Source organism: Argiope bruennichi, chromosome 4, assembly GCF_947563725.1.
Source record: "Argiope bruennichi chromosome 4, qqArgBrue1.1, whole genome shotgun sequence".
NCBI lineage: Eukaryota > Metazoa > Arthropoda > Arachnida > Araneae > Araneidae > Argiope > Argiope bruennichi.
The window spans coordinates 80,281,208-80,295,499 of record NC_079154.1 but is presented as its reverse complement, the minus strand read 5'-3'; the positions used below and the strand labels follow the sequence as shown (position 1 = coordinate 80,295,499).

The 14,292-nt window shown below is 28.6% G+C and overlaps 1 protein-coding gene across 5 annotated transcripts in view; it reads left to right on the top strand.

Moving 5' to 3' along the window:
• LOC129965927 (lymphocyte cytosolic protein 2-like) overlaps positions 1 to 14,292 on the top strand; it is a 66,814-nt gene that overhangs the window by 826 nt on the left and 51,696 nt on the right. For 4 of the 5 annotated variants that reach the window (XM_056080218.1, XM_056080215.1, XM_056080219.1 and 1 more), the window contains exons 2-3: positions 45 to 107; positions 995 to 1,050. In XM_056080218.1, the coding sequence (XP_055936193.1) occupies positions 45 to 107; positions 995 to 1,050 (119 nt within the window). Of the gene's footprint in view, positions 1 to 44; positions 108 to 994; positions 1,051 to 12,316; positions 13,133 to 14,292 lie in introns of those variants that run through there. The other variant, XM_056080220.1, reaches the window with a different exon arrangement.

Below are 14,292 nucleotides of genomic sequence, written 5' to 3'. Positions count from 1 at the left end.
TAGATTTAAGTTAATTTTTTAAAAATCCAATTATTTTTTTGTAGATGCATTTAGAAGACTGTATACCAGCATTTGAAATCAGACATATTGATGGTCCTAAATTACTGGTAAATTCATTATAATATATATTTTCTTAAAAATAATGTAATAATATTTCAATATAGCCATTTTCAAGCAGTTTATAATTTTGTTTATTCATAATGATTTTAAGCCAAAGTCTAACATCAAGGTTTTAAAATCTGTATTTTATATATTTTAAGTTATAAACTTTAGCTCTCCTAAGTTTATTTCTGAAAATGTTTCTATGTTTAAATTATTTGACTTAAAAATTGCATTTAACAGAACAATGCATTCTAAATCTTTTTTTAAAATTATTTTTTAGCTTTAAATTCTTAGATAGTTTTTTAATAGTTATGCATGAAGTGAAAGTATTCATCAAAGTTAATAGTTTTAAGTTTTTATTTGTTATATTTTATTTTGCATACTGTTTTGAAATGTGAAAATCCAAGCTTTATTCTTGAAATATTATATTGAATGTGTCCTAAAGTATAGAAATATTAATTGAAGCACAAAAATGATTCAACATTACTTTTACCAGTAATATATTTGTAAATACTTGTTAAATATATGATATCTAAAATTCTCCAGAAGTTTTCCCATTTTATGGCATATTTTCTGTGAATTTTTCCATGTAGTCAATAGTATTAATTCTTTGCTTAATCATTCCTCTAAAGGAAATATCTTTATCTTTGAAAAGATTTCAAAACTTTTAGTCTGTAGATACTTCAAGGAAATAGTTGATTAGAAACTATGACCCACAGCTGCTGAGTATGAGTGTGCAGCATTGGATATTTTCCTCTTGTTGAGTCTTTTATTAAAATTTGCTATCACAAGAGCATCACTTGTTATTTTCTGAAGAATGTTATTGTGTGGATTGAGTTTAATTTTGTTAGCTTTCAATCTGTGAATGCATTTCATAATTTTTATATTTTAGGAATTAACTGAACAGAAACTTTTTACATATCAAGATCTGAAAATAAAACATAGAAAGTAAGTGTTATCTTTTTTTTAGTTGAGTTTTGATTTTTTCCTTTAATTTTTAGGAATTAAATTGATTAATTGTATATTTTCAAATATATAATTAATCAATTCCTTTACTTATAGTTTTAGAAGTTTAATATAAAAAGGATATTTTCTAATCTAAAATTCACATTTCATGTTAATTATTAATTAGAAGAAAAAGCTATTTCCTCAAGAACTTCATTTTTACTAAGAATAATCATATGAATCTTACTTATATATCATTTTAAAATTTCACTTCATCCTGTCTTTTATATCATATCATAAGTAGTTAAATGAAAGATGTCATGTTGATTGAATTGATTTACTTATGAGTTTTAAATTACTATTCATTAACTTTACTCTTGACTGACTAAACAGTTTTCATATTTCTGTATTTTAACTATCAATTGCATTTTTTTTTAAATACTTAGAAAGTGAATTGAAATGAGAAGAATTTCAATAATTCTCATAATGATTTAATTTCATAACTAGACTGACTTTAGTGATCAACTATATTAATATTTCTTATATCGTTTCATTTATTTATGGGAAAGGAATAACCTAATTAAAGAATTTGAGTAATTTTTATCCCTTTTTGTATTGAAAATGTTTATTAAAAATAAAATTGCATTGAAGATCCTAGAACTATATTTTATCAAATTTCATTTATGTTATTTAATTTGGCAAAAAAGATGAGAGGAATCTTATTCCTCTGATATTTTAAATGAAATGAATATTTTAATATTTTGTTCAAAGAACATCTTGCTCTTAATAAAGAGTAATAAAAGGTTGTACTTGAGTAAATTGATTGGGAATTTTAATTTTTTCGTATGTTAATATATGCCCATGTTTTGGTATTCTGAAATTGAAATAGGAATAATGTGAATACAAATGACAACAATTTAAAAATAAAAAATAAAAATTCGTTTTCCACTTTAATATATTTAAAATTACTGTAAATTCTAGTTTATTACAAAACAACAATAATTCTTAACCCAATTAATGAATCTTAAATGATTTAAATTAGTATAATGTAAACTGTACTTTTTAATTTAAAAAAACCTTGAAATGATAATATTTCAAGATTTTAAATTTTTATCTATTTTTTTTTTTTTTTTTTTTTTTTTAACTAAGCTGTAAATATGATTTTTGTATTCTAGTTTTTCTTCTTTTATCTGTAAATGTAAGCGTGAAAAGTTTGTATTGCAATAATTGAATTGTTAATTGCTGGTTTAAAGTGGGTAATATGATTATTTATCAGAAGATACTTCTCAGCAAATGAATCTATTGTTTAAAAAAATTTCATCAGTTGAATTTAAGATTATTGTGCTAAATTTGATTTCCATACACTTTATCATCTTTATAAAATTATTATATAAATATTATACCTTCAAAATAAGCAATGGAAAGTTTTATATTCTGAAGGAAACGGAATTTCAAAAACTGTCGGATGAAATAATGAGCTGATTAAAAGTATTTTAAAAATGTTAGATTTGTTTTATAATGCTGTGAGGTATATTTGTCTATGGAAATGCAATTATTAGATTTTTTCCTCCTTATTTCAAGGAAGTATAAAAAATTTTCTAAAATAAAATTCCTTTCCTTTTAGCTTTTTAAAAAAATATTTGCTTGTTCAGATATATTTTGCACTCAGTTTTTAATTAAATTTAATTTTATCGAATATTAGCAAAAAAGTGATATTTTTTTTAAGTATTCAGTTTTTAATAATATTTTCATTTGTAAAATTTTTATGCTTAATTGCCAAAAACTTTTAATTCTAAAAAAAAAAAAAACCTCTATTAAAAAAAAAATCTAAATAAGATTTTTTATTTGTTAAGGTTTCTCTATATCTATCTTAGTCTATGTGATGGAATGTATTTAAATGGAATTTTGTTCATCACTGTCAAAGCAATTTTTTTTGGAAAAACGAAAGATAAAACACATGAAAGATTTTTTAAATTTGTAAGGAATTTTATAAATGTTTTGTAGAATAAAGTATGAAGTTTTGTAAAATACTTTTTATAATGGTTATTAAATTAGTTTCAATATTTAAGGAGGAAGAATAATTGACAAAGCTGCAAATAAATTCTCAAATTTCATGCATTCAAATTGTTCTAATTTCATTTATTTTTTTTTTGGGGGGGGGGAAGCAATACTTTTAGTTTTCTATTCTCACAAAAGGGTAGAAAATAATTCAAGAGCGTGTTTGACAATATTATATTAAATTTTTCTGACCAACATTGCGTCTAAATGGCGTATTCTTTCCTTGCTTTTATTCTTTTACTTTCCCTATTTCTCAACTAAGAAGAAAACGATAAAGACACGAGAAAATGGAGTAGGTTTCAGAAATTTTCAGTTGCTCAAGAGGATTTTCAGGTGCTGTTCGAGTTAGATCTGACACAGGATAAATCAGACTCGGATAGGATTTTAAATTGATTATATACTTTAAAATTTAATATGTTCTCACAAGCATTCCTAATAGTAATAGTATTCCAGTAAATATCCATAGAAATAATACGATTTAAAAGTGATTGAATGGCAATTTCGAATTCATTTTCCTATGTACTTGACATCGTTTTTAATCTTGAAATCTCATTTATTCTTGTATAGGACACTGTAGAATTAGCATCTCATTGATCTTTTATAGTTTGTCGCGCGATGCTGTTATAGCGTTTTATGTAAATAGAACTTTATAAGCATTGCATATATAAAGGGTTTAAAAATAAATCTGGATTTTGTATGAAAAATTTAAAGAAATCGTTCGTGTGGAAGATTAAGGCGAATTATTAAGGAGTTCATACAACATAAATCTATTTGTCACCCAATCATGTTTAAATAATATTAATTCACAAACTTTAGAGTTAACTTTAGCCTTCTAGTAAAATCTGGTCATCCTTGTTAGGGAACTTTAGATTCAACTTATAACGCTGCTAAAAATCCCCTTGTTAAATAAAATCGATTATCAAATCACTCACTCTGACGTAATGTGTGCGCTTGGAGTAGGAAATACCTTCTTAGTATCGTCTGCATCATCTGATTACAGCTGCAAATCTAATATAAAAAATCAAATAATATTACGATGTTTATCTACTGATAATAAAGGAAAATGTGTGTGTTGGTGCTTTATCGGACAGGCCGTTCTTCTAGATCTATCAAAAATATACTTTGGAGAATGGGAATGTGCACTTCGTGACTATATTTTTGAAATTTTAATTCGAATTTTAGAGCTTGTGGTGTTTTGTTGCGATGACTCCCGAACATACTCTTGTTCTAAACTTAATTTTTACACCATTTTAAAATTTAGAAAAGAATTGTCTTTTTAATAAGTTGTCAGCCGCCTTAACTTCACACCTACAATCAAATAGTTCGCATATACGTCTAATTAGAATACCCCTTTTCTACAATTGTTATATCAAAGAAGGGGTAATCTAATTAGATGGAGATCCGAATCTCAGGCGCAAAGCGAACGTGTTATAATACAGTTAAATTGTGTAAATTTTCTCAGAATTTTGGCACTTTTTTTCATAATTTTTAATAGTAGATTTCATTTTTGTAAGGAAATTTAAACCATTTTCATTGTTTTATCAATTAATAATCATGCGAATATTTTCTTTTGCAATAGATTAAGGAAGAAGGTATTTTCTAACTATCTGCGTAATTTGCGTTGAATTTGAAAGAATGAATGACAGATTAGATCTAAGAAATCTCTCCATCATACTAATTGTCTTTCTGTAACTCAAAAAATGGAATATTAATTTAATGCGAAATCAAATAATTCTTTAAGTAGAAGAATATTGCTGTAGTTTTTTTTTTAAATTTAAATTTCTTCATATTTTTAGCTTTACAGATGTTATTTTCTTTTTGTGCAGGAGCTTAGAGCTTATTGAATTAAATTTTCCCAACAGGTATCTAGATTTACAAAAAGATAAATTGTTGCACATTTTTTGTGTTGCTCAGGTTATTGTTAAAACAGGATGTCTGGAGTTTCTCAAGTATTTTGATTCCCCCCCCCCCTCTGTAAATGCTCGTTTAGCTAGGAATTATATGTTGAATTCGGAATCATCTGACCGGAACAGAAATTACCTATATAATCTCAATGAAATTGATATTGTATTTAAACATGCGTGTCCAATTCTATTTATCATTAGTGGATTATTTATTTTTCTACATGCTGTTTTAAGGCTTTTTTTTTAATTATTTTTTTATCTGAATATCTTGTTTTATTTTATTACATTATAATTATAAAATAACTATTATAATAATAGTTCTTTTCTTATACGAGCCTTCTTGTATCTTCAAAACGGGTTATTAATCTAACTAGACTAAACTAATCAATACACCAAAGAAAATCGGGGCTAAAAGTCTAGATTTTATGATATTTTTATTTAAATAAAAATACACTAAATAAAAAAATCCGAATAAAATTTGCATTTTTTAAAAATAAAATTCTGCAAGGAGCTTCGTTTTTTTAATTGCTTCTTAATTTTAAAGTTTGCGTTTTTTTTTTGATAAAATCTATAAAAAGAATGTTAATTATGGGTTTATGCTTGCATTTTTTTTTATGTTACATCCACGAAATATCTAAAAGGGGAAAATACTTTTTTTGAATTCGATCTTGCTATAAAAAAAAAAATTAATGCTTTATTGTACCTTGTTCAAGTTACTTTAACGTAAGACTTAGACATTCCGAGATTTCATCATTGTTCTATGAGATGCGAAGTCTTCACGCAAAAATGAAATATTTCATAGCATTCTTGAGAAACAAGTTTCAGAACATTGTTGGTGGCCTTAGAAATTGGTTCGAATGTGACCAACTTCAACAAGATTTGTTTAAGGCACGCCCTCATTCGTTTCTTTTAAAGAAAAATAAATAAATAACAAATACCTTTAAGGAATTTTCGTCATTTCTTCATCGCCGTAATCGTACAACTAGTTACTTTTTGTTTTAATCTTCCAAAACAGGTTAGTTAGGAGTGTATTGTTAAATTTGCAGTTTTACTTCGATTTCAACAATAGAGGTAACAGTTTACTCATAAATATTTAGTGATTTCATAAATCGTTTTTCGAAATTCGCGTAGAAGTTAGCTCATGGTTTCTCTATGTTAAATTATTTTTTAACATTAAAGAATACCGACAGTCCAACATTACCTTTATGTAAAAGGTTTCGAATATAAAATTACTTAATTCTTTTTCATTCAAATTAGAATGAATTTAACGTTTTAGAATATTTTTGTATGAAATTTAAAAATTTAAGTTTAATAATTTTTTTTTTGAGAATTAAAAAAAATGTACGATTTTTTTCATGTAGTTGATTTCATTACGTGAATTTTATATTTAAAAACATGAACAATTTTTAAAGAAATTCCTAAGAATTTAGGAATTTCCTTATCCTAGAAATCATTCCAAGAATTCCTAGAAATCATTTAATTATACACAGAATTAAAGTATTTCTGAGATTAATTCAAAGAAATTCTTTCATTTGTTGATTAGTTCTTTTTTTATTATTTATTATTATTATTATTATTTTTTTGCCAAGCTGCTAATTATTTTGAAACTTAACATATTTGGTGTAGAAATTTTGAAACTCGTCTGCAGAATTGTGTGTCTTTTTTTTTTTTCTTCTTTTTTACATTGTTTACATTTATAATTTTAAAACGAATTCATTCTTATCACTTTTTATTATCTTTATTTTTATTATCTTTTTTGCCATACAAAAGTATGCAAAAAAAAAACCCCCTGTAATCGCAATAAAAAAGTAAATTAAATCAAATCAAACTCCAGATCTTGACGTATTTTTTTGAATCCGAAAAACAAATTTTTGGAATTTTTTACGACTGCGTATGAAAACAATCAAAAACCTGTTAGCTATACTTAGAAATTTTATATGTAGTCTTTGAATCAAATATGTAGATTCTTTCAAATTTTGAAGGAAATCTATTCACATAAACTCGTTTGCCGGTCTGCCTGTGAACATGATAACTCAAAAAATGCTACAAGCTGGACGGATGAAATTTGGCATATGATCTTTATACCAATATTTTAGATTTTTCAAATTTTGTACGAAATCCATTCTTAGGAAATCTGTCTGTCTTGCTGACCAAGAACAGGAAACTCTATTACTACTAAGCATAAAGAGCTAGATAGATTAAGTTTGGTAAGCAGTTATGTCATCTGAAGTATTGATCTATATGAAATTTTGAACATACTCCGTCAAAGGGTTGACCGCCTGTTGGTTTGTACTTTTGCTTGCATGCAAACGCGGCAACTGTGAAAACGCAACATCTGTGATAAATGAAATTCGGTATGTGATCTTATAACCAAGGTTGTAGTTTGCTGTCAAATTTTAGTTCTAGTTGGTCGATAAAATAAATAAGGGTATCCAAAAGGCATATTTGGTTTTCTTTACTTGACTACGAAGCCTGAAACTCTCATGTGCGTAATCTGGAAATAAAAATCTATGCATGCGTTGCCCTAACGGCATTTTGCTCAAGATCTATGATTATTACGCGGATGATAGAAGATGACACTTTTATTACGAATTTGTCGAAAAGTTTCGATGAAAGAAATCACTTTCACTGATATTAGTTTATAGTGTTTGTTTTCTCACCTCAGACATGGGGGTGAAAAGCTTCTGATATGGTGGTTGGTTCTCGCCATCCCGGTGGGTTCCCACCATAAACTGTGTGTGGTCGGCTGATTCTTACCAATGATGGGACGTGCCTCCTACGGGAAGGGTTGTATCGTGATCGGTGATGGCCCTTAGAACACAACTTTAATTCTCTCTAAAGCCGCGGTCCAACGGCCGGATGATCTTCACAGATGTGGTCATAAAACTGTCACCCTTCCTTCGTGGTTCCACCTTCGCCTGTGGCAGCGGACCCACGACCAGAGAAATTTTCAGACGGCACGCGTTCCCCTTTCGACCGCTCAAGACTCCCTTCCCCCCCCCATAGCCCAAACAAATTTTCCGGTTCTTTGATGTTTATCCATCTTCCGACATTTTGCGGGAAGCTACACGCGTACCACGGGCGACGAGGGAGTGTGGTCCCCCAGTGAGTTGGATGTCAGATTTATGACCAAATCCGTGAGGTGGCAGGTCGTTGGACCGCCGCTTTAAGCGGCTGTCCCACGACCGGTCCAGGCGACAGGCGGGTCACGCGTTCCCCTTTCGACCCCTCTTGCGGTTTTCTGGGGTGCTTTGATGTTTGTCCAGTTTACCGACAATTTGTCGGTAAACTGGACTGTCTAGTTTACCGACTAAACTGCCTGTCTAGTTTACCGACAATTTGTCGGTAAACTAGACAGGCATCAAAGCACCCTAAAGTTCATTTGTATAATTTTTCCTAATTCACTGATGCATTAGATCTAAATAGTTGTTTATTTAATTGTTTAAAAATAAATAATATCTTTCTTCCCCAAAACTATTCAATGCAGTCTTCTTTTTTATTAAGAAAATATTTTTATTCTTCTTAAATTTGATTTATTTGACTAATAATTTTACTTCTTCTTCGCCATGTTGGGAGTTTTTTTTAAAAAAAAAAACTGTATAAAATGTCTTCAGTAATGTTTGAATACGGCATTAATTTATTGGTTCCATCGTTCCACATTCCATTTATTGTTAGCAAAAGCCAGCTTTTCAAAATAAATCGGTTGAATTTCTCTAAATTTCAGTAACTTGGAATTGAAATTCTGACGTCTGTGAAATAGAATTTCGATTTGTAAGAATTTCATTACTTACATATTCTGTGCGATTCTCACAAACTACTTTTTAAATCAATCCCTCCAACAATATCTGATAACTTCTTAAAAATGCTCCCGGAATCTTCGAATTTAGGTACCTACACACGAAAAGACTAGGCAGCAAACAATGAACAAGTTCGTTAAGAATAAAACTTGAATGACCGAATTTTGAAGAAATTACTTTCCTGACCTTTTTAGATCAGGTTTCAGTTTAAAAAGAAGGATTAAGATTGCAGTGATCATAAGTAAAGGTTGTAACTGGGAAAGTATTATCTGCACTGTAGGGTGTTAAAAAATGATACTTAAGCACTGAAGTTGAAATAAAAATTCTATTGTATAAAAGCATTTTTTTTTTTTTTTTTTTTTGCAAAAAATAAAGATTAAAATACTAGGAGATAGTAGAAACGAATGGCATTTATTTTTTTTGTTTCACTAAAACTACAAATCCATTATAAGTGTGAGGTATATTCATTTTATTGGAAATCATCCGGATTTCTTCCTCCAAGTTCTGGAACTATTTTGCACATCCTGGTCATTGTCTGAAATCACGAAAAAATTAATGATTTGTCTCCTTATACGTAATGTTAAATAAACACTTTGAGTTAGATGACCTTGATAAGGAATGTGTGTGGGGAGAAATAGGATATGAATGTAGAAATTGAATGAAGAAGGAATTATGTTAATCGAATATCTACATATTGATGGATTCGCGTTGAAGTCTATCGCTTCATGACAGTTGTAAATAATAATGAAAACAGCCTTACTTTTCTCTTGAAATGACATCGAAACCAAAATAATTTTTATTGCATATTAAACAATGTTTATTTAACAATTAATTAAACTGTCACATAAATCAATCTATGTTTTGTGCTCAATTATTTTCGAGCATTTTTTTAATTTAGAGTTTCATTTTTATTCCTGCAGGCGATTTTTCAATAATTTTATGTATTTCTGATTCTGTATTCTTATGTATTTGACTATTTATTTAAGGTCAGTTAAACTTTATCTGAGATGACCAAGTCATTTCTACTTGATGAAAATGAAAAGTTGCAAGAATTTTATTTTATCTTGTTGCTTGTAAGTCAAATAAAAATGCTAAAAACGTAATGCAGTCAAAATATTTATTGCTTCTGGAACAATTTTTATTCCTTTTTCACAACTGAATCCAAACTTTCTCTGGAGATTTCTATTGTTTCTTTAAATACTACTATGTCGTTATATCGCTTTGTGTACTTCGATATGATTTTATACGTACCATATGATATGAGCTGTTTATTTTGAAAATGGGGCAAGTCCATTTTTTGTTATTGCGAGATATTTAAAGGTCTGCTTTTCAATAAATTTAAAAATATTGGTAAATATTAACAGATATATTTTTTTGTATTTTGTGGTACAAGATAATGTAAGTTTATAATCCAATAGCGTTTATAGTGCTGACTAAAAAAAATAATAGTTTTATTGTAACTGAATGAACTTGTCTCACTTTCAAAATTAAGGAATAATTATAAACATTCATTTAATTGGGAAATAATTCAGTTGCATTACCTTTTTTTTTAATAATAAAAACAAAGTACTATTCAAAAATTTATAATTATTTATTCATTTGATAAAAAGTGAAACAAAACAAAGAATATTCTTGTTGGAAATACAACATAACAAAAAAAAAACAATTCAGTTTTATTAAGAATTTTAATGAAATTATGCATTTTCAGTTTATACGTATGTATAATTAAATTGAATTTTATTCAGGATTTAACATTTTAAAATGTTCATGATGAACAGGAGGTATATATGGTAATAAATCCATCATGTCCTTGCATTTTTCAGATGTAATAGATCTCCTTTTTTTTCATACATAAAATTTCATACATCGTTGAAAAGTTTCGTACATATAAGACATCCTAGATTTCAGACATGATATCAAACGGTCACATTTACTTCACCATAAGCAATCGGGGTTAAATTCTGCCGTAATATATTCGGTCAAAAATAATTTCAATCTAACATGGACTTGCACCAATATAATTCAAAATAAATAGATTTTCAATACTGTTAAGAGTTAAAACTAAATTTTCAAAATATTAGAATCTGATTTTCTTTTTAATTTAAATTGTTTACGCATAAAAAGATGATAGCAAGTTTTATCTATAACTATTAAATTATTTGTTATTTATATCATAAACTCGAAATATTTGTCATTTGAAAAAATTGGTTTAGTTACTAAAAAAATCTTAAAAAATTTAGTATTAATAAATAAAATTGCATTTAAAAGTTATTTCGACATCACATGATTTAGTAAATAAAACATTACAAACTGAAAATCTATTTAAAAGTAGCATTTATTTTTGTTTTTATTTCAAATACAATTGTCCATTATTTAAGATATATGTGTTTCGTGTATTTCGGAAACGGCTCTAACGATTTGTATCAAATTTTATATTTAGATAAGGTTTTGCTTTTCAAGTTTCTATATAGGTAGGTGTCTTGCCTGAAAAAAAAAATGTGATTTTACACAAGAAAAAACAGTCTTTTTATAACTGACTGTTAGAGACTTTTTCTATCTGCTCTCATGCTGACAATATCATATAGCGCCATCTCGTAAATTTTTGTGGTACTTGCATTGTTGTCATAGGATGGCAACTTACTAATATTTCACAATTTTGCGAGATGGCACTGAGGAATGTGAGATGAAGGAAGATTGAAAGATATTCATATGTAATCAGTATGTGATTCATATCTAAATATTTTGCTCCCCCCCCCACACAAAAAAAACCCCTGCCTAGCGAAGTTTGGCTTCTCAGTTTACTCCTTAAAAGAGTAAAAATTAGGAAAATGATTTTTTTTATATATATTTTTTTTCTGTCTTCGAAATAACATCCCCAAAACTATTTCTATTCCAGCCTTCAAGTTATCTTTTTAATCTCCTCATTTAAAATTCCATTTCTTGGAAAAAGTAGAACTTTAAATAATCTTCACATATATGTACCAACTGCTGAGAATAAAAAGAGAACACACGCGCGTGCGCGCGCGCCCCCACTTATACACGATTATTTGAAATCTTCAGAGAAACAATAGTTAATTAGGCATTATTAATTATTATTGAGTATTTTAAAATTTCTTAAGGGACTAAATATGAAGAATGGCATGACAAAGTTAAACACTTTTTTTTTTTCACATGCACGTAGAATACACCATTAAAGGCGCCACTGCGGATACAGCGGCTATTTAACAATAAAACAGATTGTTTGAGATTATCCATAAACCATTAGAATTATGGCCCCTTCGTTTTACATCGGCATCGTCGTATGCTTCATTTCTATTCTGTACATACTTTCCGGCAGACTGATCGACTTAACATCAAAAACATCGAGCGATAGTTCCTTCATTTCAGATACCATGTGTGGGGACGACTGGAACTTGCCACAGCCAACCAGCCCAGGTAGTAAAGTTCATTCGAGTGCGAATCCTCGAGGTCTTGTACAGAGAGAGAGAGGGAAGAGAATCCTTGTTGTGATGGAAGTAGAGAAACCTGTTCCTTTTTTCTCTCTCCTCTCCCGCCTCCTCAAGAAAAAGTCACCTTCGCCTCGATTTTCGTTCCGGTGCCACGGATCGGGAAGTCCCACCCCGCAACTCCTTGACTCATTCGCAGTTGCAACCACGAAGTAGTTTGCAGCGCAAGTTGCCTTTGTGGCTGAGTGTCACAGTTCTATTTTCTTGAGAATACCAAGTTTGTTGATCTTGATTTGATTGAAATGATCGTTTAGCGAAGATTTGGTTTTTGGAATTCTTCATTATCAGTCTTCTGCCATTTTTGCTTCTAAACTTACATCGTCTTCCAGAGGTTTGATATTGTCTAAAGTAATAAATAGTGAATCTACCTGCTGCGCAAAAAAGGTTTCGATTGACAGGTGTTACTATAAATTAGTAAATGTTAGCCGAATTCAAACAGATTTAGAGTCGTAGTTTTCAACTATATTAGTTTTTTGATTGAAGAATAGAACTTGGATAGCTTTTATTTCAAGTTTATTAGTGATTCAGACATGAATTGAAAGAGAGGAAGAAACATAGTATATGAAAACGATTGATGCGGTTTTGCCAAGACCGTAACTTCATACTACAAGTGCATCAAAAATGAATGGAATATTTTTTTACGGTTTGTTTACCTGAATGACTTCATCGGGTTTGTCTCAGTTTGTATCATCTGAAACATAATCTACAGACGCATTTTCATCACTTAAGCGGAAATGCAGAGAAAATCCGAAGAATTACAGCTTGCTGTACAGGAATATTTGGATGTTGATTGGACTAATGTCAAATATTATTTAAGACGGTAAGATTTTGATACTTTCATTATAAAATATAATTTAAAGAAATTGTTTTTACAGAAAAAGGCTTATTCAAACATCTGTTCAAGCTTTTTAAAAAAATATAATTTTCAGATTTCTGTTGTGTGAATCAAACAAAATACAAGTGAATTTTAATGTTTGCCGTTTTTAAAAATGTTTTTTCGGATATATGCATAGTTCCTTTTTAATTTTTATACAACATTATTAAAAATTAATCAACTGTTCCTCTCACTATTGTTTTGGATCGTAATTTGTAATTGTGAAGTTGCATTAAACTTTTATATACGAAAATTAGTGTCTATCAGAACAAAATTCAATAATGAGAAGAGCTTTTTGTGGATTTTTTTTGGAATTATTCAAGAAAAGAATGATTTATGAACTTTGAATGTTTAGATTTTTAATTTTATGAACTTTGAATGTTCTGATTTTTAATTCTTTTTATAGTTTTTATCATATGCTTGCGATAATTTTTGATTCTTAATTTATAATTCGTTCAGGAATAAATGAACCGAAGAAACACTTAACATAAAGTTCCAAAGAAAATGTATTCAATGTTGCGGAATGAATCAAAATTGAATCTGGTAGAATGAAAACACAATTCTCCTGGTATGTTCATGTTATGCTTTTCATTTTAATTGAGCGTGTTTTGGACCAGGAATTATATATATAAAAAAAGAATAAATCACGATTCGTTTTGCATGGCTGTCATATCAAAATGTGCTTGTCACGAATTCCATTCTAACCATCCAAGTCTAGTCTAACTATCAGAAACTTTATTGATGCAAAGATGATGCTGCATTTTGGCGGTGAAACGTTTTCTTGTTGACTTAGCTTGAAAAATTAAAAATAAAAATTCCAATGCCAAATTAAATTAAAAAACAATCCAGAAGTCATATAATGCATTTATCCATTTAAATAAGTAGTTTGTTGTGACTTTAAAAAAAAATGTTCATATTTTTTCTGTAGTTTTATTCGCTAACAATTTGTAAAGCCGTTTGTGGGGTTATACAGTTTAAGATAATTTCAGTTTTCAAACAAATGTTTACTTATTTGTTAACGCTGAAGTTGCGGATTTAGAGTTAAATTGGAACGTTAGGTTTGAATTCTAAACTATTCTAAAGTTAGAATTTGCAAAATGTATTTC